This window comes from Parasteatoda tepidariorum, chromosome 8 (genome assembly GCF_043381705.1).
Source record: "Parasteatoda tepidariorum isolate YZ-2023 chromosome 8, CAS_Ptep_4.0, whole genome shotgun sequence".
NCBI classification, from domain to species: Eukaryota; Metazoa; Arthropoda; class Arachnida; order Araneae; family Theridiidae; genus Parasteatoda; species Parasteatoda tepidariorum.
The window spans coordinates 26,493,595-26,518,682 of NC_092211.1; the positions used below are offsets into that span (position 1 = coordinate 26,493,595).

At 26.9% G+C, this 25,088-nt stretch overlaps 2 protein-coding genes across 6 annotated transcripts in view; one reads left to right on the forward strand and one right to left on the reverse strand.

Annotated features, from left to right (window-relative positions):
- LOC107450450 (I-kappaB kinase epsilon) overlaps positions 1 to 16,683 on the forward strand; it is a 34,914-nt gene extending 18,231 nt beyond the window's left edge. For all 4 annotated transcript variants that reach the window (XM_071184520.1, XM_071184522.1, XM_071184523.1 and 1 more), the window contains exons 11-21: positions 563 to 925; positions 2,367 to 2,468; positions 3,707 to 3,818; positions 3,902 to 4,041; positions 4,623 to 4,699; positions 6,326 to 6,365; positions 7,994 to 8,095; positions 9,831 to 9,927; positions 12,073 to 12,257; positions 12,341 to 12,412; positions 14,854 to 16,683. In XM_071184520.1, the coding sequence (XP_071040621.1) occupies positions 563 to 925; positions 2,367 to 2,468; positions 3,707 to 3,818; positions 3,902 to 4,041; positions 4,623 to 4,699; positions 6,326 to 6,365; positions 7,994 to 8,095; positions 9,831 to 9,927; positions 12,073 to 12,257; positions 12,341 to 12,412; positions 14,854 to 14,884 (1,321 nt within the window). In that variant the 3' untranslated portion in view covers positions 14,885 to 16,683. The remainder of the gene's footprint in view (positions 1 to 562; positions 926 to 2,366; positions 2,469 to 3,706; positions 3,819 to 3,901; positions 4,042 to 4,622; positions 4,700 to 6,325; positions 6,366 to 7,993; positions 8,096 to 9,830; positions 9,928 to 12,072; positions 12,258 to 12,340; positions 12,413 to 14,853) is intronic.
- A 2,047-nt stretch (positions 16,684 to 18,730) lies between these two features.
- Positions 18,731 to 23,124, reverse strand: LOC107450436 (uncharacterized). 2 transcript variants are annotated; one of them, XM_016066225.3, is made up of 3 exons: positions 22,974 to 23,124; positions 21,173 to 21,201; positions 18,731 to 19,064 (listed from the first exon to the last, which is right to left on the reverse strand). In XM_016066225.3, the coding sequence occupies exons 1-3, from the start codon at positions 23,023 to 23,025 to the stop codon at positions 18,840 to 18,842; spliced, it is 306 nt and encodes a 101-aa protein (XP_015921711.1). In that variant the 5' UTR covers positions 23,026 to 23,124; the 3' UTR covers positions 18,731 to 18,839. The 2 variants fall into 2 exon arrangements, with proteins under 2 accessions (XP_015921711.1, XP_015921710.1); XM_016066224.3 differs by lacking the exon at positions 22,974 to 23,124 and adding an exon at positions 22,378 to 22,523.
- Between the last annotated feature and the right edge of the window lie 1,964 nt (positions 23,125 to 25,088).

A 25,088-nucleotide genomic window follows, 5' to 3' on the forward strand; every position in this document is an offset into this window, starting at 1 on the left:
AGAACCAATCTGCCAACAAATTTTGATCATACACCTGTCAAAATATGATTTAAATAATTTATTTAAACTTTGAATTTAATTCTTGAATTAATAGGGACTTATTGCAATTGGAAAGCTTTTTCAAAGTTACCTTCTAAGAATAGCCATAATTTCTTTTTTTGTAAAACTATCAATTCTACCAATTTATCAGAAGTTTGTATGTTTAGTTAGCTAAAATTATCAAATTTTATAAGAGTTTAAAACCCCTTAAATTAATAAAATTTTTACAAGTTAAAGGGGCTATATTGACAATTTATTAAGATTTGAAAAATAATCACATCACCAATAATTTTTAATAACTTGCATTTTTTTAAATAATATATACTTGATAACTAGAAATTTAAAGCTATTGATTGGTAAACATTGTAATTAGAAGCTGGACTTAATAGAGTGACATACATGAAGATAATTTAACTTATTCATTTTTGTAAAGTTATGAGTTTTGCTAGAAGTTAGGTTATGTATCACACTTTTTCTTTATGTATCCCACAATTATTTTATAACTATTTGCTTTATACTTTAGCTTACAAGACTTGAAGGAGCAAATAACTTTACAAACAAAAGTGCCTGTTGGTAATCAAATGTTATTGTTTGATAAGACTTTATTTTCAACTCAAGTTCACCCCACTGCAGAAATTTCTACTTATCCTACAACAAGCCAATCTCAACCAATAGTTCTAGTCCATACTGAAAATCCCAACGTAAAAGATTTGACACGTCTAAGTACATTGTCAGCCTGTTTTCCAAATTTCCCCTCCTCCATCAGTCCAGAGCATGATGCTGCTCTGGCCAAAACATGTTGTAGTGTTGCTCATGCTGTGAAGAGGATTGTTGTGAAATTAGTGAGATCTAGGGACCTTTTATTAAAGACTCCTAAAACCTTAATGTAAGTTCAACTTTAATTTATGTGTCTAACTATATCTATATACTACTCATTACTGGTTTTATTGTATTAATTTCACTGTTATTGACAAGTGAAAATATTGTGAGATATCTGTTAATCAGTATGGTATATTTTTTAATTAATATCAACTTAAATTATTATTATTTTAGTCGATGCTATTTTAATAGTATCAACTAAAATAGAATCTAAACTAATTTAGTTAATTCCTCACTATTTTATTGGTATTATTATTGATTTATTGGTCAAGGAATTATTTTTATAGAATTAGTCATTGTGATGCCACAATGGGCATTACATATTTCCTAGCTTTTAAAATATCTTTAATTTCTTGAACTAATTTTTTTTAATCATTCTTAATCAAATCGTAATTTAATTAAATCAATATTTTAATTTTTATTACAATTTATAAAAAGTGAATATAAAATATTTTATTCTTTTCTTATCAATCAATGTAACGACTAACTTTTTATTTCAGTACTAATATAAGACTCATTAATTAACTGCCGCTACTAATCAAAAACAAAAATCTATTTATCAAAAAATCTATTAACTCTTTATTCCTTACCACAAATATGTTTAAGTTACATGGTTATGCTAATTTTCACAGTCTTTTTGGTGATTTTTAATCGCCAAAGTATTTTCAAATCTAATATTGATTATCTTTTTATTACCATGTACATAATATATTACCATGTTATCTTTCAATAATCGCAAACCGTGGATCTCTTTCCGTACTCCTAACTTTCACTGGGAACAATTTATTCACTTTCAATTTCCAATTTTTATCGACTGGGGCTGCCCTTTTGGGCCTCCCAGTCACAACCATTGAATAAAAATCCTAACTGAAATTCTCAATGTAAGAGAATGTTTTTCTTGATCCCTTTTCGGGGTTTATTTTTGTATTTTGAGTTATGACCATTTTCAATACTTAATAAGTCAATTTTTCTTAAAGAATTTTACTCATTTCTGTGAGATAATTATCATTATTTTACATCCAAATTAAGATACATATGTAACGACCAAAAGTTAATAATGATACCTGAACTACTGCTAAATATTTAGAATGGCGATCACTGCCACCACAGTCATAGTTTGTTAGTCAATAGAATATAAGCTAATTTAGTTATTTCCTGACTATTTTATTAGTATTATTGATTAATTAGTCAAAGTATTGTTTATTAGTTGACGAATCAATCAAAGTTTATTAGTCAGTAGTATCTAAACTGACTATATTATCAGGCTAAATATTGTTTACAAGTCAAAGAATTATTATTCGAATTAGTCAAAGATTATTAGTCAGTGGAATCTTAACTAATTTAGTTAAGTCTTCTCTATTTTTTAAGAACTGAGTTACATAAATATTTTTAAATTTAAAATATTTTTTAATGGTATAATTGGTTGAATAAACTTAAAAACTTTTCAGATCAGTGGCTGTTGATACTGTTTCAAAGTTGTGTACAAGCTGTGATACCCTGAAGCAAAAAACTGAAGATTTATACCATAGATGTGATCAACTTGAAAAGAGGTATTATATTACCTGAATTTTATGAAATGCATTGGAGAATTCATTCCTGTAATCATTTTTATTATATCTATGGTTGCTGGCATATTTAATCCTGTTAAATTTTGTTTTAGTAATTTATATTTAATATTAAAGTTAAGTTTGCTTGTTTATCAGTCAAAGTGTTGATTATTATTGATAATAATTTTATTTAGTTTTAGAGAAGAAAAGAAAAAGTTTAGCAAAAGATAAACTTTGATATGTTTCAATTTCTTTCAAATTTATTTTTGGAAATAGAAGTGATTTAGTCCAATGAGGAAAATTCTTGTGTTCAAATAATAATTTAAAATAATTAAGCAGCTATCAAAGTATGCATTTGTATAAAACTAAAAAATTAGCAGTTATCAAAGCATAAGGTGAAATAAAAAAAATTCTGATCTTCCTAAATATGGTAGTACTACCTAGTTATTAAAATTAAGTGTAAAAAAAACTAAAATAATATTAGCAAGAAGATTCAACATAAAGACTAAAGTACCATGACTAAATAAAGAAAGAAAGAAAATAGAGTAAGTAAGAAGTAACAAAATATTATACTAAAAATTTATTTTCTAGAAATTATAACATTTTAAATAAAGTCAATTCTAAAGGAGAAAAAATTATTATTTTATTAACAAACAATTTTACTGCTAGTACATGAATGCAAAGCAGAGCACAATATATAAATTTGAAATTTTAGCTTTTAAATTTTTTTTAACCAGACTCTTTCTGTTATTCCATTCGAATACCGCACATTTGAATTCCATTCCATACATAGAACAATAAAATTAGTACAACAATTTTTTTTTAAATGTATGTAATTCAATGTAAAAATCTATTTTACATTGTTCTTTTGTAAATTCAATATCAAGACAACAAATTTGTCGCCCTTGCATATGATTTTAATGCCATTTGTAGAATATTTGACCACAATTTTCCGCATGTCACTCTACTGGAATGAACCTACTTATCATCTTTAATGAGTCAGAAAAGGTGAATTTATAAACTATTTTTAATTGTAAAAATCTATTTCTCTTCAATGATATTTTCTTGATAAGGTGGTGAGTGTCTTCCTTTGCCATTTTTTATTTTAGTTGCTGGTGTAGTAGTGAATTGGTATTTTTATAAGCATGTTTTTAAAAGAATTTTGATTCACTCTTTTCATTATTTAAAACATGTGGAATGTTCAAATATTTATGAGTATGCTATTCATTTTTGATTTTCAGTACAAACATGATTGCTGATTTTCTCTCATTGTGGCCAAACGAACATGATTGTGACAATGAACTTCAGACGTTAAATTTCATTGTCACAGAAAGAAAACAATTTAAAGAACAGGTGATAATAAAGTTTAATTTTTCTTTTTTTTTAATCAAAAAACTATCTGTGATTCTGAATTTCAAACATTTCCCATTTTTAAGGTGAAGCAAAAATTCATTCCGTTTTATTCTGCGATCAATACATTGAAGCAAAGGGTCTTGAACTCAATGCATACTCCAGAGAAAGGACTACAGGCTGAGTGGGAACAGCTAGCTTCTGAATGCTCACATTTGACTGGTTGGTGAGTTAAATTTAAGCTACTAAACTCAAGTTATACAATGGAAAAAGGTCATTAAATAACATACGTGTTTGTATATTTGTCAATAAGAAACTTTTTTTTTCATAATTTAAGTGGGAAAGTTTTCATGTCTCAAACACTAGAACATGACACTCATTTTTTTAAGAAGCACCCTTTCTTAATTCTTACCTGAGCTGTTAATCCTATGTTGCTGTTTTGGAGGAGAATCAGCTCTTGAAAGTTGTTCACTTTTTGCTCTGGAATTTTTTTGTATAAGGGTTTCATTTTTTTAAATGATCCATTTATTAGTGTTTAGTTTTATTATCTAGTCTACATATTAACTTTCATCAGATACACTCCTTCCAAGTAAATAAAATTATTTATTTTTGAAAAATTTATATTATAAAGCAAAATTATTTTTATTTATCAATTTTGAAAAAGAAATATTTTTCAACTTTTGACAAAACATTTATAATGTTCAGAACTGTTTGGTTATTAATTTTAAACAATTAGACTTCAAACTCTTGATTCTATATAAATCTACACCCTGTATATAAACTAAAATATGTTCTTTTATGAATTAGCATTGAAACTGCTGATACCTATGTGCGAATAATACGTGGAAGTTGGCAGTCTTTTGTGAGAGACAGAAATGCCAGAGGTACTATTTCAATATGTTTGATATTATAATTTATATAAAGTCAACTTTTGACAGTGCTTTTTTTTATATTAATTCCACTCCGTCTGTAGGTAATTTATAAAAGTATTTCACTTCTATAACAAGTTTAAAATAATTGCCAACCCTCTAAATTATCATTTATAAATATATCTTCTGTTAATTGATTAAGGAACTTCATTAGCTTCAGATGGAAATTAAAGCCTACAAGTTTTAAGCACTCAAAAATAGACACCCATTCTCAAGACTTGCCAGGCTTGAATGTCTTAAATAATATCTTACTACTTCAGTTTCTTGAGATTATTTATTTAGTATCTTTTATCAGTTTTAACCTCTCATGGGGTTTACAAAGTCTTGATGTGATCTGTCTTTTGTTTTCTAGACAAATGCCAAAGGCATAACACTAGAGAGTACACGCCCACTCCCGCCATAAATTTAACAAATATTCATACTTTTTTAAATGCTATTTCTTTTAAACCCCAAAAAATCTAATATTTATTTATGTTTGAAGAAAATAATTTCATAAAAATTATTTTTCTGTATGTGACATCTTGAAATTTATTTTATTATTTATTTTTAAAAAATTTTCATAATTCAAATGCTAACCAATTGGGTGAAATACAACTTAAGCACTTTTAAGCGTAAAGTATTTTAGTAAGGTTTAATTTATTATTGTTTCATAGATTGCACGCAGAATTTATAGCATGTTCTGAATTTGAATTGTATTTTTTGATTTGTTTGCATTATACATTTTAATAGAAAATCTGACAAATTAGTATTTTTATGCTTTTTAATCAATTATTGTAAAAGTTTAATTTGTTCAGTAATTTGATCTGAAGTTTTATTCAGCAATTAAGTATCATTTAAAATGTACATTAATACAAATTACAGTTAAAATTCCCAGTCTGCTTTCTATAACTTTTAAAAGTTTTTTTTCTGATAAAATTATAGTTGGTAATTTGCCATTTATGATTCCGAAAAGTGCATTTTTTCCATTATTATTTTAAATACTTTTTAGCTATGTGACTTATTGAAAATGGTTAGATGAATAATATTATTCAGTTTATTCGAAAATAATGTTCCATCTCTTAAAATTCTGACATTTTTAAGGTATATTATCGAAATCATTTACATGCTAAATAATTACTCATCTGATTTTCTAGTGGCAATAAAAATGGATTATATTTAGCATTTTTGCCTGATTCCTATAGAGGAAATACTTAAACTAAATTCTTTTATAAATGATTGATTCATGAGACAGTTTTCTTTTTTCTAATATTGCCTTTTTTTTAATTAGTCTGAAAGTTCCGAACTAATAATTTGTATTACATTTATAGTTAGTATTTTAGTTCTTAAAAATATTAATGATTAGATTCATAATATAAAACCAAAACTTGTTTACTTAGTTTTATTTTTTTAATCTAAATTTATTTTATGTTTTAATTTTAATCAAATTAACAAAGAAAACATTTTATTTGTAGACAATGCATTTTACATATTGTTTAGATTTGCATTCTGAAGTTTTTGTCGCATATAATGATTACTTTAAACAAAATGCATTGTTATAGTCCTCTTTTTCTTAAGGTAACTCTAACTATTTTCTTGTTTTAGGCCTTTCATTACAAGATGAACAGTTTCATATTTTAGAAAAGTGTGTGGTATTTTTGTATTTGATTTATCAATTTTTAGAAAGTATTACTTATTATTATTTTTTTAATAATTTATTAAACCTGATTACCTATATTTGACCATAAAATAATTAAGCTGAAATTTAATTTTTAAATTTTTAATTTGCAATTTGCTGTGAAATTTCTTTATACATTTAAAAAAAAAATTCAGTTTTCCACTGTTGTTTCTTTCTGTTAAAAAATCTGTTTATATCAAACTACTGATTTGATTTTATAACTGTTGTTCAACAGCCGTCCCAATTTTTGGGTTTACGTCTCCTCTTGTTCAACTATGTAGCTTGTAATTTTGAACCCAATCCAGAACATAAGGGAACTCTCCTGGATCAAGTATTAGGAGAAATTTCTGATCGAACTTACCCGCATTTGCGTTACATGGAGTGGAAGACCACGAGAACTTTCCACGGTTAGCCTGATGGCAAGGGGACTCTAACCCGTGATCATACCACTAAGGATATTTTACCTCAGCGTTGTGGTCGGTGCAAGCCGAATGCGGAATTCATATCGACCAGCCATCGCTGGGATTTGAACCCTGTTCATCTCAGTGGAAGGCAAATGCTCTATCTCTTAAGCCATCACAGCTTTAAAATTACTGATTTTATTTCATAGCCGCCGTTGAACAGCCGACCCAATTTTATGGGTTTACAACTACTAATGTTCAACTCTGTATCCTTGTAATTTTGAACCCAATCTAGAAGACAAGAAAACTCCTGGATGGAGTAATGGGAGAAATTTGCCTTTGTGGAGGACTTTTTGATGGGGCTAACCCGCATTTGCGTCACATGAAGAGGAAGACCAGGAGAACCTCCCACGGTTAGCCTGATGGCAAGGGAACTCTAGCCCATGATCCGTCTACCACTGAGGATATTTCACCTCAGCACTGTGGTCAGATGCGGAATTCGTATTTACTGGGATTCGAACCCAGTTCGCCACATTGGAAGGCGAACGCTCTATCCCCTAAGCAATCGCGGCTCGCAAATTACTGATTAATGTTTTACATACGTATTCCTTTTTACTCCGAATTGGAGCATAAAGCTTCGATTATAGCTTTCGATCTCCTTCTATTTGCGGCCTGATATTTTGCCTCTCTCTTTGTCTTTCCTATTGTTTTCAATTCGTTTACAATCGTCCTGTGCCAAGTTTTTTTTTTAGGTCTCCCTCTTTTTCTATTGTCCTCAGGGCTCCAATGTTGTTTTGCTATTTATTAATTTTTCATGGTTAAACAGATAATGACTAATTTCTTTTTAAAAGAATACTAAGAACTGGAATGGAAATTTTCCTTGAAATTTTCTTTTTAATTCCTAACATTCTATTTCGTTTTACAAATTAGAAGCTCATTTTATCTGTAATCAATATTTTTTTATTTTTAATATTCATAATATTATTGTCATTAGTTTTTTTTTTAACAAACTTTACTTTTTTAATCTTAAAATTATTACTATTAGGAAATATTTATTACTTTTATTTATCTGGCATATGCAGTGCTGTTTGTAATAAGTGTGTAAAAATTTGTAATATAGATTTTCTCTTGCTTCTTTAAACTTTTCTGAATTTCAAAAAATTGATAAAAACAACTTTATTTCTTCAAACGTAGAATTAAAGTACAGCATACAAGTAAAAAACTTGAAGCTCTTCTTCAAGAACAGTGTTTGAAGTCATGTCTCCAAGCTTCTAATAAACTGGATGAGTGGTTCAGGTGACTATAGATTTCAAAGCGTTCATTATTTCTTTTTTTTGTACAATAATGTTAAATGTAGAGTAGACTTTTTATTAAAAAGAATAGTCAAAAAATATTTTTCTTGAAAATCAATAATTAAAGAATAAGAAGTGAATGTTCCAAATAATTCAATTTATGTTAGAAACAAAATTAAGGAGTTATAGAAATGTGAATAAATTTTTCAAAAGAAATAAAAAGAGCAAAACTTTTAATGTTATATATTTGTATTCACAGCAAATATTTTGTGGTACAATACAAAAAAATTTATAGAAATCTTGTTTATTTTGCAAAAAATTGAATTATAACATTCTGTTTTGGCTTTTCTTTTACTCTCAGATCAGTTTTACTATATGAATTTCTCAGTATCATTTTTTGCAATTTTCTTTAAACATTCCGTCCTTGCCCTCTCTTTTTTTATGGACACCAAGATAATTATCAACTCAAATGTCCTGATCCCAGTGCTGACTAGCTAACTGGCAGGCTTTTGTGTCCAATCTCAAACCCTCAAACATCTGAATTAGAGAATACGTGCACACTTTGCATGCAGCCCCAGAACTTGCTCCCAGATAAGCAATTTTATGGCTGGAATCTGTTTAGTTGATTGATTGTTCCTTTTTAGAACCTTTTAAAAAAAAAAAAAAAACTTTTTTTTTTTAATGTTTGATGAACTTAAAAAAAAAATATATATATAACACTGTTTTTAACAAAGCATGTGCAGATAATTTCTCTTTTAAATTTAATATACCTTAATTCATGCTAAAATAGCTAGAAGAATTTTTTCATTCTCTTCATAGGATCAATACAAAAGAATGTGAAGTTTGCAGCAGGAAAAGTAATGCCTGCGATTGTTTATGCTGGTGGTATTAACTAATCTTTACAGCTTGAAAGTAAAGCATAAACAAAATAACAAGCATAAACAAGCAAAGTACAAGCTTCCACGTAGTACGCAGCGTTTTAAAAAGTGCTTAAAGGTGCTTATTTTAATTTTTTGATTTTTAAAAGCCTTTAAAGGTGCTTTTTTCATTGGGTGTTTTTAAAAAAGTGCTTAATTTTCCCTTTTCGAAAATAAAATTTTTTTCTTTACCATGTCGATTTTCGCCACATATTGTGCAAAAGCTTTGTGCTTTCCACATTGTTCTATTCATCGTTTTCACAATTCATTCAAGCAAAATGCATTTCGGCATACCGTCGGTCCGTAACATATTAAAACCGCCAATCATTTTACAGGTTTAATGAAATATTTGCCGGTCCGCATGTACGTATAATGAGCTGACTTCGGTGAGATTATTGCACTCTAATATGCGACTCTTTTGCATTTTGCAGGATATGTTCTCCATTTCAAGCTTCATTTTCCACCCTCTGAAATCGATCCGAAAAATCTCTTGATCATTTTTTAATGGCTAATATAATCAAGAAAAGAGTTCTTTGTCAAAAACTAGTCATTTTATCATGATCATGTAAAGTCTTTGAAAATTATTTTGCATTTTGTTAATGTATATAGTGCTTAAAAATATTTTTTGAGTGCTTAAAAAAGACTTAAAAGGTGCTGATTTTTTGTTGAAAGATTTGGCTATGCACCCTGGTCCACTATATTATTAAAACTGTTGTTATTCATGCTTTAAGAATATTTTATTCTAATTGTTGCAAAACATTAAGAATACTTATAGCATTTTGTCTGGATTCCATTTAACTGAAGCAATTTTATTTGTTTTAGTGGCATGCAAGCAACTATGGTGCAGTGTAAATATCTTAAAGAAGATTTAGCTGCTGTGAACTCCTTAGTTAAAAGCTATGGTGCTTCTTTGCAAGAAGTAATTATATTAAAATCTATACTGATTCAGATAATATTTTTTAGTTCTTAATTATCTAATAAATCAAGATAATTGTTATTATTATTAGATGCTCTCTTTTAAGTTTTTCTTTCAAATATTTATTATGATTGTGTATTCAGGTAGCTCTTAATAATTGTTTATTTTCCAAATGTGTGTGTAAATTATCACAGCGAAACCTGGTAAAGTGGAATCTATTGGAACTGACCATCTGACTAGAGTCATAATGCTGTACATTGATTTAACTGAAATATTACGATGGTTATATCCTTAATATTTATTTAATTGATTGTTATACAAATGTACAACAATATTTACTTAAACCTCATAAAATCATTATACCTTAAAAAAGTTCATAAAAAAATTACATAATATATGTACTTACATAACTCACATGCTGCTGTTAATTGATCCAGTAATTGGGTATAATATAGCCTACGTCACAGGTTGTGTTGTTCCTACTAAATTTAACCCATGAACGGCATTTTCTGCGAGCCTAACTTCAAGCCACAAATAAACAAACGAAGTGTTCGATCGTTTAAATAGCTGCTCGCTAGATTTTATTGCATTATAAAGAAAAGTTATTGAAACTAAATACAACTAAATAAACAACAACAACTAAAACAAATAACAACAACTACTAATAACAATAACTAAATAAACAACAACTAAATTCCATTCGTTTAGCATTGCGTCATATGTTGTTCCTACTAAATCGAAGTAGTTGTGTTTTTTTCATATTATACCCAATTGGAAAAACTATTTAAAACGAAATTCTAATGTAAGCTTCTTTTAAATAGTTTTGGCTCCTAAGATTTTCTTGATGCATTTTCATCAATTTTAACTCCAGTTTATATATTTTTGAAGGGATGTAAGTGCCTTAGTTCACCTAAACTAATCAAGCATAATGAAAAAAATTTAATTAATTTTAAATTAAAACATTTTTTCCTTTAAATCAAAGTTCAATGTTAGTCTAGATAGTAATTACTAGATAGATAGTAATACCTCTTTGAACTTTGGTATACTAACTTTGGTTAGTTAATTGTAACTTTCTCTTTGTTGATTTAATATGTAGATGTGTTGTTCTCATTTTAATTTTTTTTTACCTCATTGCACTTATGACTTTAAGTTACTTTTGTTTTAAATTGTGTTTCTCTGGATATTCAATTTTATTTTGAGGTATTATATTGTATTCTTATTTTGTTTTCCATTATGGGGTCTCAGGGGCATAGTTAGTTTTTGGTTTAACCACTGATTACAGAAAAGCCCCACCATGTTAGCATGGCACTGTTTATGCTAGCATGTGTATCTTTAAAATGTATTTAGTTTTTATTTAAATTCTCACATTTTTATTTAAATTGTTTACTTAAGACAATTTTGGCTTCAGCTGCTTATAGAGCCTTGCCATTTTGACTTATTTTACTTTAAATTCTGAGCTTCATTTCTATTTAATTCAATTTTCATACTTATATTAGATTACAAAGGCTGTTGTAATACCTATCTGTGTGGCTCCACTGAGTTATTCGGGGAAAAAAATAGTTTTTGTTATGTTCAATACAATGCCACAATGAGGAACTCACAAAAATGCAATCGACCATCTATCTAGAGTTACGAAGTTAATCTATATCTTTTTTATTTATATCTTTTTTTTGTAAGCATCTTGTCTTCTATTTATTAGAAATAAGCTGGTTTTACAAAGAGCCATATTAATTGGGGAAAACATCTGAGTTAGTATGTTGTGACTATTTTTGTTACGTTTTTTTCATTCATTATTTTGCTAAAATTCCAAAGCAACTATTTCTCTATTTATAACATATTGAATTGATTGTTAATCGCCTAATTTTTACATTCTCAACCTTTTTTTTATGCTAATTGCATCTTTTTGATTAACCTAGTGCAATTTTGAATGAACCTCTTTCATTTAAAATTTCTTTACCTACTATTTTGTTATCATTAAAATTTCTTGACCTACTGTTTGTATAGTTTCTATTGACCTATAATTTGTGAAAAACGTGCTTCATTAATTCGTTTTTAAAGAAAAAATAATACCTTATGATATTTATATAGTGTAATAATCTTTTATATGACGACTTTCTTTGATTTTTAAAATATATTAAAAACTTTTAGGCGGAATCACAAGCTTATGATCTAAGTATACGAATTATTTCATCATTAAGATCATCTGAATCTAAGGAACCAAATCAAAAGCAAGCATCTATTTCTATTAGAAGAGATTCTTCAAATGTAGAAGAAATTAATGGAGAAGTGCCTTTAAAAATGAAACGCCAAACTTACACAAAGGTTTTTGCTCAGTAAGTGATAACTTTTGGTTTTTATTAACGCTTTTCTTTTCTTTATTTCTTGATTTTAATGGAGATTATTTATTGCTTGATAGATTGCAGAATTTGAAGAAAGAGCATTCAACTTTATGGGAAATTGCAGAAGAAAATAATATATTGATTGAAAAGTGAGTCTTGAATTTTTTTTTATAATATACATTTTTGATATTGGCCTATTTCTTAGACATTTTGATTAAAATATAAATTTTGAGTTTGCTATTGATTTTTGCTATAATAGTAATCTAACCAATGGTTCAGCATCTTTTTTTCCTATAGCCTAAATATTATATTTATGTATGCTCCTATTTTGAATTTTACTATACTATAAATTGTATTACGCTCTATCAAATTATACTATGCTATGTAAAATTGTATAATAGTAATCTAGCCAATAGTTCAGCACCTTTTTCTACCAATAGGCTAAATATGATGTTTAGGAAATCAAATATAAGAGTGATATAAATCTTATATAAATCCTATATTAAATTGTGCTATGCTATAAATTGTATTACGCTCTCTCAATTTATACTATGCTATATCAAATTGTATTGCCTAGCAAAAATCCTTGGGAAACAAAGATTCTTTTACTGAGAGTCAAAAAAATTAATATTTAGGCTTATTAAAAATCCACAATTAGAAAATTCTACTGTTATTTTTAGTATATTTAATAATAAATAAGAAATATTGTAAAATCTAACAGAATAATAAACAACAAAAATTATATTGCTATAGTATGAATTTTGTAGAAAGTTAACTTAAGCCACCCTTGCCTTCCCAGTATTTAGTGACAATATTTTTAAGATTATCTGCACTATTATTGTTTCAGAATAGTTGACTTATAAAAATAAAAGTATCTTTAAGTACCAAAAATGGTTTTTCTTAAACATTCTGAAGACACCACGGATGTTGTTCCAAACTCACCAACTTCTCATTTTTGATAATATTTATTATATGCGTAATTCTTATGTCAGAATGATTAACTAGCTGAATTAAAATAGAAGTACTTTTAAAATTCAAATGTTTTATGGTAGGTACAAATTTACTAACTTATGATTTAGATAATACTTGTGGGCTCTGCTTCCCACACCCCATGGTTGCCCCTAATTCATTATTACTTTTTTTCCTTTAAAGTTGGTTAAAAAATTGAATTTGTTTATGAAACATATGTAGTTATTATGGCTTAGTGTAAGCACATTTTGTTACTATGTTAATTGTAATTACATGAAAGGATATCTGGATTTGAAAAGTAATCAACATATTTAACAAAACATATTTAAATATTAGAATACAGAAAGTGCAATACAATAATTAAACGGATCCAAAAACAAAAAAAAAATTATGTCTGAAAACTTGTTTTTGTGCCATAAAAAGTATTTAGGCTAAAAACCATTTTATTATTTTTTCCATAGCCAAAAACAAAATACACCTTTTTAATTTTTCTATCTTAAAAATTTTTTAGCATTTATTTATTTCCAAATAAATAGAGGTAAAGAAACTTTGGTTTGGAGCCTTAAAAATCTTGAAGTATTTTGGATGAAAGCCACTTTTATTTTTCAAATGACCAAAAATTACCTTCTTATTTTTTTTTTAGCATTTAAAAAAAATTCATCTAAGCTAACAAGAAAAAAAATTGAGGTTGAGAAACTTTGTTTTCGGGCTGTAAAAATCTTGAAGTATTTTGGCTAAAAAACCACTTTTTATTTTTCAAATGACCAAAAACAAAAAAAAAATACCTCCTTGATTTATACATATTTTTTTCATATTAAAAAATATTACATTTAAAATCACACGAAAAAATTAAGATAAGAAAATTTTTTTTTCTGCTATAAAAAAAACTTTCAAAACACCCTTTTTATGATGAAAAGTGGGATATTTAGCATGAGATAAAAATATTGAAACTATAAAATGTGTTACTTCCTAGTAAAAAATTCATGAGTTTTGCCAAAAAAAATTACCCATCTAATTTCAGCATTTTAATTGCATAGTACTGACATTTTTCTTCTTAATGCCACCAAAATTTGAAAAATTGGATCATAAATATAAAGATATTTTTTACATGCCAGCCACTCTGTACCTACACCATTTTCTTCAATTGAAGAAAGTTTCATAATAACCTGCTAACATAGTTTTTTAACATTCTGAAAAAATTTTTGTAGCTGTCTTTTTATCAAAAACTTTTCTACAAAAAATTTTCATGCAAATTGTCATGATGGCAACTTTATTTTTTAATTTTTTTTTTTTTTTAATTTTAACCGATTTCACTTTGAATGAGCCATATGCAATCAGCAATATTATATTAGAATGATTGACTTATAAATAAACTGAGGTTTTCTAGAATTCATAAGTTCCAGTTTTTTTAAAAATTCTATGGACAGCCACATCATTTCCTGTTTTCCTCTGTGCCATTAATTATTGTTGTCTTTTATACACATTATAATGTGAAAATACACATTATGACTAGATGTATAATGTCTGCGTTTTTTTTATTTGTGTTTTTTTTTTTTTTTTTTTTTTCATAAAAAGATTAGGATTACTTTTTTCTTGTTCCTAAGTTTTTTTTAATTTTTAGGTTTGGCAATATGTTGAGAGAGACAAATTGAAAACTGTTGTTGACAAACTTTTGTTTTCAAGGGATGATCTATTATCTCCATATATGAGGGGGAAAAAATTTCCTACAAAAAATATATCATTGTTAACACTAATGCACAATATAGTATATTTAGTTTGTAAATTATGTTAATCTGTTGGCTCTTATATCTTTCTTTATCACTATTTTGTATCCTGCTTTTAATTTTTTTAAAAAGTACTTTGCAAAATGCTTGTAAAATTTCTTTTTGATTATCATTCTTTTCTTTTTCAGTATTTTGTTTAGTATTAGATGTTATTTTTTTCACTTTTTTTATCATTATTTACATTTTATTGAATGTTCCTACTAAACATTTTATTCAAAATTAAATTTTGATTTGTTTAAATAACGTATAAATAGTTAAATAAAATAATTCCTCCAAAAATGAACTTTCAAAATGGGTTTTTGCATTGCAAAATAAAATAAAGACAGTTTCAATCTCTAAGTAATGCATTTTAATTAACGTGAAAGGCAATGGAAATTCATTTATGTTATTATTTTATATTATGTGAAGGAATGATTATTCATTTATGTTATGTAAAAGAATGATTATTCATTTACATTTTGTTATGTTGTTGAATAAAAAAAATTTTACATTTAAATTAGTTATGTTTAAAGCATTCTCTAAATAATTATTTACAAGCAATCCATTAGAATAAAATGTTTCAAAAGCAGCACTGACAAAACTTATTAAGCTAATGACTAAATTTTAAAATAATGTAATAATTTTAAAATTTATTGTTTGTGTTATGAAACTTATATCTTAACCCAGTGTAAGTAACATCAAAAGAAAATTTAGCTCATATTGTAAAATCAAGTACATAGTAATTTGTTAAAAAGAACGATTTGTGTAACATAAACTGCTTCTTAATTTGTAATTTAGTCGCTTACTTAATACATATTGAATACCTTCAAAATTAACATTAAAACACAAATTTATGCAATTTAATCTAAGTGCCAAAATTTTTCTTTTACTATTCTAGTTGTTTAAAAAATATTGTTCTATTGTTTGAATTTTTATGCTTGTTTGTAATTATTTTCAATTTATTTACTAGTTCTAACATAAATTTTTTCCTGTCTATTATGTACCTTTTTATAGCACCCCCCCCCCTCTGCCTTACTTGCCGACAACAACAACAAATGACTAAAGTATCTAAGTTTGCAATATAAGTTAATATTGTTTTACTGATGTTCATCGTAAACATTCCTCTCATTTATATCTAACTTTATGTGACAATGACCAAATTACATTATTTTTTTAACCAGTGATTTTGAAACAAATATATAATTGAATGTTATAATATGAATTAAGGTTTTCTTTTCCGTATTAAAATTAATTGAACTTACATCAAAATTTTTTGGTCATTTAAAAATTTGACATTGTGATTTTAAAATATTTTTGTATTTTTAAACTCAATGTTTCATCATCATCATACTTGGCATGACAGCCAAGGGTGGGCTAAGGAATTCTGAAGATCCTTTCAGACCAACCTATATTTTATCTGAATCACGTTTAAATCTGATTCCGCAGAATCGAGCCATTGTTTGACCTTTCAGTTAGTGAAGGGCTTTGACACAAAATTTACTTTACAGGATCTTTTTTATCCATTCTGGTAACAAACTAAGTGTTTAATGCTTTAAATTCATTGCTTAACTTTAAGAATATGATAGAATTAATCAAAATGAACATTTTTTTCTTTGAATTAGTTGAAAATCTGTTATCTAAATTTTGAGATAAGCTTTCATTCACAATTTTTTTTTTTTTTTTTTTTTGTTAACAATATCATGTGTGTTTATATTCATAACACATTCAGATCTGCTTAGTATGTTCCAAAATTATATAAATTTTTGCAATAATTCAAAATTGTTCCTTTTAAGCTCATTGTAATTTAATTTTAAGAAGTTTTAATTTTAAGAAGTCTTTTGAAGTTGCTGTCTGATTCTTTTTCTGACTGTTAAAGAATAATAAATAAAATTTATACTGTTATTTTTATTTTTAAAAAAAATGAACATATTTACTGAAATTTTCATCCGACATAATTTTTTTAATTCTAGAAACTTCTAATGAAATATAACATTCCATGTTTGAACTTTAAGCATAACATTAAATTAATACCTAGGTCTGTTTCATAATTCAAAGATCTATTTTGAAGTTAATGTTCATTATTATTTAAAGTCAAACATTATTTCAATGCTTTTAAAGTGTAGACTAATTTTAAACATGTGATCTATGTAAATGGGTTCATAAAAAAATTACCTTTGATGTTGTTTCAACCCTTCAGTATTTTTGAAATGCTTTATATTAATTGTATAAGTTTATTTTAATTTTTTTGTAAGAAAATATTTTGCTTTACTTTCTTTTTAGTGAACTAATTATTTAATATAATTTTGATATGCTTACACCTTATTCAAAATATTGAGAAGCACTATTCATAAAGAATTCTTCTTTATTGATTCGAAAGTCCTTTCTAAACCAAGACATCTTTTTCTTTTACCTTTTTCCAAGGAGAAAGATCTAAAAATACTCACAATAGCAACAGTGCAGACATTGGTCATTGCCTTTAAATATTACCCAAATTCCTTCAAATATTACCCATAGATTAAACAAATCTAATTTGCTGAAATTCCTCTTCTGCCAAGTATTCTACATTAACCAAAAAAAAATCCTTATTTTGATCTCTAACCCATCAATTTGTGGTGATTGATTCTATTAATTTTAGGCTATGAGTTTTATGCACCCTGTACGCTTGTTTTTGTCTATTTTACATATAAATTAAATCAAATCTGCATTTATACTTAATATGTATGTATCATATTTGTGAGTATAAAATATTTTTCTATGAAATAATTTAATGTGTGTTAATACGGTGTAATGACTTTATACATGTTGGTTTCAATGTACATTATTTTTATTTTATCTATTTTGTATATAAAGATAAATTTATTCTTAAAAAAGTCTTGTTTATTTTCTGTTTGTGAGTCTGTTACTAATTGTTCTTTTAAGTGTTTGATGTAATATACTACTTATGAATGATCATGAAAAAAATCGCAACATGTTTTAAAAAATTTCACCCGATTTTTTTAAACAATTTCAGTTTTTAAATAGTGTGATATAATGAGGATTCTGAAGGTAAGCCGCTGTTTACTAGTTTTAAGTATTATTTACTAAGTTAGATATATTAATTTTGGATTTTATCTCTATCTACTAATATGATATCTGATTTCAAGCCGATCTGCAAATATGGCAGAGCATAGATTCGATTGAGACGATGCCGAAATTATTTACATCCCAAATGCATCAGCTCATCTTGATACCCTGGAATCTTGTTTTATTCATATGAATGCTGATTCCCTTGTTAACGATATTAGTTCCTCACAGCATCTCACTAGCATGTGGAAATGCATTTTACCCTGATTTGTCTCTCTCAGCCACTATGATTTTTCAACTTTTTCTGTGTAAGACCGGAACTTCAGAGGATTTTCTAGTTTTTCTCAAGTTTATTCTTCTTTGGCAATTTCACATTTTATAATTCAAATCACTTTTGTTTCTTCTTGATCATGTCCGGTAATTTTTGAAAATGTCTACTGTGAGAAATATTCTTATATATATTTTGTTAATCTAAGCTTTAAATGAATGTTTAATTTTTTTTTTTTTAAATCTTAGATTTAAGCAGCATATTTTTAATAAGCTCTAAATTAAGTGACTATATTGTAATAATAATTGAATAGCATGTATAATTACAGTCACAGTTAATCATTTGATTTTTAGTAGTATTTTTTCTTTTTATGATTGCTTAGTTAATAGAAAATACTATAGATGTCTAGAAAAGTAAGAAAAGTTTTTATTTACATGAAAAAACAATATTTACATTCGCTTATGCTTAAATATTCTTTTCCGTGACTTCATGTATGTTTGTCATTTTGAATTCTCATTTCTTGCCAAATTTGAAAGTGGCACCAAGTCCATATTGAGGCTTGGATTTGAAGGTGTGGCCATCTACTCTAGCTATACCTCGTCCGTAAGTTGCTCCGACATCCAAACTCATGTCCTTTCTTTTACTTTGCCAAACTCTTGTTCCCAATCCTGCATTATACCCAACATTGAAGTTTTTCTTGTTGTTACCACCACCTGCAGCATCTAAGCTGAATTGAGGCTGTAATGAAAATTACAAGTTTATTAAAATGATGAGAAAAGTTTTATGAGTATTTGTATTAATATGGTAGTAAAAAATACTGGATTAATTCTTTAAGACATTTTTATTTACTTTGATGTAATGTATATAACAAAACAACTACTATAATCATAAACTCAAGAAAGAAAGACATATTTGTAAATTTCAATTACTTCTCCAGGTCATCATAGGTTTGTGTAAAATTTTAAATATATTTTAACTAAACTAAGAAATATTGGGAAAAAGGAAAAAACCTTGTTTAGATTTTTTTCTTCCAATTTTTCGATGTAAACTTTATTTTCTTTTTACTCAAGAAATTTTCCGGAATTTTGACTTGGGCTCACAATCACCCCTGGACTATGTAGTCTAAAAATGTTTTTAAAAAATATTTATTTCTTAATATTATTTTAGCATGCAAAAACAATTAACTGATTTATTCTCTTTTTGTTACCCTTTAATTAACATAAATACAAAGAATTTAAATTCAACTATTGAAAAGAGTAATAAATTAAAAGGTGAACTTTTCACAATGTATTTTAAAGTCTTAAATTAACATTATTTGAAAGAATTAACACTTAAGAACATGTTGCATTAAGGTATAAAAAAATATGCAAAAAAAAAAATAATAAATTTCACTGATGCTTTTGTTGTATAACAAAATTTTTTTGTATTTTATTGTTTTGTTTTTGATTTCACAAATTTTAAATGGCGCTTTCTCAAAGCAGTGTTTTGTCCTGCTTGTGGGCTCAACAACTTTTACGATTCTCGATCGAATTTATTTAAATGTATAACATATTTTTTGTTGCTCATAGTATTTTTTTTGTATTCACATTTCTTCAATAATGGTTAAACACTAAATTCTAACACGCTATGAATTTTCTGATAGCCTGAATTTATTATTTAAATAATCAAAGATATTTGAAACAAAATTCTTTGTACTATTATTAATATCATATTGTTTGAAAACTAAATGTATGAAAAAACACTTTGATTAGAACGGTGTACTGACTCACATTCTTACACCATAGACTTATATTATTAGTCAATGTCTTACACTAAAGAGAAAAATAATCTTTTTTTACTTATTTATATGATTTTTAACTATATGTTTCCTTTTAAATTGCGTAAGAATACCTTCCATTTTATGAAATAAGACAAAAATAAGAAGTGTTCTCTCAAAATTAAACCATATAATTTCTCAAATTAAATTGCTACCATGGATGATTTGTATGGAAACATGTTTTAAAGAATTTCTATGAGAGATTATTGTAAAATCTACCATAATAAATGATTTTAATTTTTAACCTATTTTACGCCAAGCATAGACATTTTTTAAAAAGCAGTATTATTTTCATTTAAATATGCTTAAATTATATTCTTTAAGTTTCGTGCATGAAAAATTCTATTTTATGTGAAAAATAAAATGCTGCGTATATGCACCATTGACCAAATCATTTAGTTGAACACTAGTTTTTTTATGAAATGTATTTTATTTTATTTACAGTACTTGCAACTTTAACCCATCATAAAATCATGTGATTAATCTCAAATAGAATAATTATACATTTTCCATAAGTCGAATTTAACAATAACTGTTTCAAGTTAGAGAACTAGAGTAGTTTAAAAATTTCCCCAACAGAAAGTGTTGAGTCCAATTGAATTACTAATTATTTTATCGATGTCTTCAAAACCATTGACAATAGCAGAAAAATATAATTAGGGAAAAATATTTATTGAGGTGGCGCGTTTATGGCCGAAAATGGGTAATTAATCAACTTTGCTGTGAGATATAATAAAAAGAAATCATTTAAGATAAAGGTAAACTAAGACAATAGGAAGATTTCGAAAATTTACTTTTACGTTAGTTTCCGTTAGTAATAATTCTCTTTTTCTTTGAGACTTAGAAAAGTCTATCATTAGAGATTTACCTATATTTCAAAATAAGTAAAAAATGTCTCTATATACTGTTTGTTTTTTATTTGATACAAAATATAGGTCCGTAATTTAGAGCAGATACATCTTTATAAAAAATTAAACCAAAACAGATAATCATGGAATTATATAAAAAGAAAGTTCTTATACAAACTTACCCTTCCTATTTTAGGTTCATCACAGTAAACTGAAAATGAAAAGATAATTTTATTAGAATGATTTGAATTAAGTTTATAATACCTATGTTAAACAACAGCAAACCATCTTTATTATCATTTTTTACGAAATTTCCCACTATTTATCTTCAAGCTAAATTACATACAAGTTATATTAAGTCTTAAATGATGTTTTTCCTCTCATCCTTAAAGCATTATTCTACTCAAAAAACTAAATTTAAACTTACCAGAAAATTTTGAATTTTCTTTAAAAAATCTCGATAGGTAAATGAAATCTCGCGAGGTTTGGAACGAGATATTCATGCAATAAATATGTCATCGAATACAAAAATTAATTGCCAGGATGATAAAGATAGGTTTATGTTTTCCTTCAGGTGTGTTTGTTATGTCTTAAACTAAGATTAAAGAGTTCATTTCAAATTTAAATCTCTTGTTCTTAATTGGGGCATAAGGATGCTAGGTTATGTCTAAAGAATAGTTTAAGTTCAAGCTATGAAAAGAAAATTCGCTCTACACTGTTTGGAGCTCCAGCAATCGTCTGCATCTGCTTAACTTATTTAAAGATAAGAAGGGGGGATATAAAACACCTACGTGTACACCTAATTGTAATATTTTTTTAAATAAAATTAAATTACCATTGAAGAAACAAAAGATAGAAATCAACGGCTCTTAATAATACAACTCGACAACAGTTTTCAATAAAACACGATTCCCCGTTACCTCTGTGATCATTCATCCTTTTTTTTTCCATTTTTTTTTTAAGGTCATCCTTTGCTTTTAATGCAATTTCATCTGCTTAGTAACATCATTTACGTTTGCCCATCCCAAATCTAGTGTTTTATTAATTATTTTCTACCTTCTAGAATTAAGAACTTTTGAAAGGTTTAGAACCCGGTCGCACCACGAGATTCACGGGTTCTTTTCCCCCATCAATGCAAGAAATTATTCAAACGTTATCAAGTGAATACGAACACCAAGGGAAAAAAAGTTACATCAAATCTGTTGGTTATAAATTACTAAAAATAAATGTGGCGTTACATTGAGAAATTTTAAACAAAACAACGTGCAAGTTTTTAATAAAAAATTAATTTACTTGGTAGCTTCGAGGGTTAATTCTCAGAAAATTAAATACAATTTTCATAAAGGGCATATTATAAATAAATTGTTTAGTAACTGAAATATCTTACCAAAAGCAACAATAACTGCTACAAGAAGAAAAAAAACAGTTCCAAGTTTCCTCATAATTTTTAAAAAAAAAAATTTTTTTAAAGTTCCAATAGCAGCTGAAAGAAATTTAACACTGCAACCGTTTCGATTACATATGATTTTTTGTTCAGCAAGCGTTCCATTTTTATACTTTGGATTTTATATTTACATAAAAAGTTAGACTTTGCTTATAAGGAAAATCTAAGATTTTCAATTTCCTAGAAACAGGAAGTCTTTTTTCCGTGGGGTTTTTTAATCTTCGGAAGTGAAACCTACTATCCTGCATCATTTTGCGAAATTGACAAGCTATCTGATTTATTGAGAAAATCGTCTGCACAACTTCCTTTTTTTTTCAGTTTAAGTGTAAAACGTTAAATAAATTGCAAAAAAATTAACATCGAACTAAACATTATCCTGGATTTTAACTACGAAATTAATTACCTAAACTAGTAAGCTGCTGTATTTATTTACAACAGAAATATATTCTGAAGAATTATTCGCCAATGAAATTTAATTTTAAAGAGGGAAAAAATAAGAAAATTTTTAACAAGTGATTTAGTAACTAAGAAAATCTTACCAATAGTTACTAAAACAGCTACGAGAAACATAACAGCACTGAAACTCCTCATGATATGTTTTTTCAATTCCAGCAAAAGATAGAATAAATTTGGCACTGCAACCGTAGTATGGATTTCGCATGATTCTTCTTCAAACAACGTTCCATATTTATACTGGAAATTTAATGTTTACATAAAAATTTAGTCTTTGTTGAAAAATTGGGAATTTTCAGTTTCCGAGAAAGCGGAAGTCTCTTCCTGCGGGGTTTTCCAAACCTTCGAAAGTGAAACTAGCTATCTCGCATTGTTTTACGAATTTGATGATCTGTTTGGTTTATGGCGAAAATCGTCTGCGTAGCTTCCTTTTTTTTCCAACTCTGTAATATTATCTCAGGACGAAGGATACTTAATAGATCATTCATCACATTTGATAGCTGGGATTTTTCGCAAAATCTGTTTAAAATTTGATGAATAAAATATTCTATTGCATGGAAGAATAGTGAATGCTCATTTTAGGTTGCTAACCTGTCTATGAACCTTAGTAAAGCTAAATTTGATTTTTCTTTCATTGTAAAAGACCTATTTCTGGCTTTGTTTAACTATAAGTCGCATAATTAAATTTTAGTCGGTGTTTCAAAATCACCACCCTTGATTATATGATTTTAGTACAATCGTTGAATATGAAATCAAGATTTGAAAATATTAAGGATCCCAAATTAATATTTTAAGAGTTATTTAAATATTAATTTAGTTACCAAATCAAATTAATTAGTTAAGTTAAACAAATTGTAATAAGAGTGGAAGAAACTTGGCGAACAAAGAGGAAACAAACCAGTTTGATTTCCTGGGGAAACTTAGAGGTGTTTCGAATCACCACCTGTAAGTTCTCTGTTTTCTCCAACAAATGAGCCAAGTTCTGATGTTCTCAATCCCGCCTTCCTTTGTAGTTTTTCGTTAGATTTTTAATTGTTTAGCGTTACTAATTTTTATTTTAATTTGCAACCCCTTTTTTAAATAATTAATTTCTTAGTTAATTTCGCTTCGTTTATTTTTTCTGTTTTGGCTTTTATTTAAGTTAACAACGTAATTCCATATATTTTTAACTTTACTATTTATGTTAATTAGAATTAAAGCTATGCAACAGAAACTTAAACATGCATACTAATTAAAATTTTCCTTATTCAATGCCTTTAATTTTTTTTAGAATCCATACAGAAAATAAAGTTTTAAAAAAAATAATCGAGGACTATCAGAATTTGTCCGATAGTTATCGCGGTCAATCTCAATAAAGATGGAATTGTAAGCCACAACCAATTAAGTTGAATGAAACTAAGAGATAAGTATTGAAAGGCTGAGTCTTTAAATGATTGGAATTCGAAGCCATAACGCGTGCTTATTAATATAATTAATGTTTATGAATAAATTAATATTTTCTAGTTTAAATACAATAATAATTATGAGTTGTGTAACACGGTTGTGCAATAAAATAATGTCGGCTGCGATTTAGTTGTTTTGAAAGCACTGAGATTTTTTTTTTTTTTTTTTCTGAATAAAAAAAGGCTTAACATGAAAATTTCACAAAAACGAAAATAATTTAATTTTGAATATTTTACAAATCTAGATCTTTTGAATGTATTGCACCGCTTTGAACGAAAAATAATAAATAAATACAACCAAATTCTGATACCATTTTTGCTGATTCTTTTGTAAAATGTTCCTCGTTTTATCATTTATCGGTAATTAACCATGAATTTGGTTTAGTGGTAAGGAAAAGTATAATTTTAAGAATTAAGTTAATTCTAAGAAGTTGGAGAAGTAAAAATTTGAGAGGAATACTCAAAGAAATATATATCTAAACAAATAAACAACTTCTTTTTTTTTAATAATTTAAGGATGAAAATCCCCTATGTTCAATGTAAGCCTCCTTAATACAACGCTTTATATCTTTTTTCGAACTTCTCATGTCTTACTCCCTCAAAATAATTCTTGAACTTGGTTAAAATAATTATTTTTCCACCTATCAACAAATCTATTCCAAAAAATTCTGGAAGTCTCACTGCACCAAAGAAAAGGGAGCTAATAGCTGAAATAGGTAGACAGAAAATACTGGATATGTAAAATAGTTAGTACTTGCA

Excerpts from the sequence above, each read along its gene's own strand:
- LOC107450436 (XM_016066224.3), bottom strand. The coding sequence starts at position 22,432 with ATGAGGAAACTTGGAACTGTTTTTTTTCTTCTTGTAGCAGTTATTGTT. Across the intron at positions 21,202-22,377 it reads AGCAGTTATTGTTGCTTTTG|TTTACTGTGATGAACCTAAA; the intron begins GTAAGATATTTC and ends TTTCATTTTCAG. Across the intron at positions 19,065-21,172 it reads ATGAACCTAAAATAGGAAGG|CCTCAATTCAGCTTAGATGC; the intron begins GTAAGTTTGTAT and ends TTTTCATTACAG.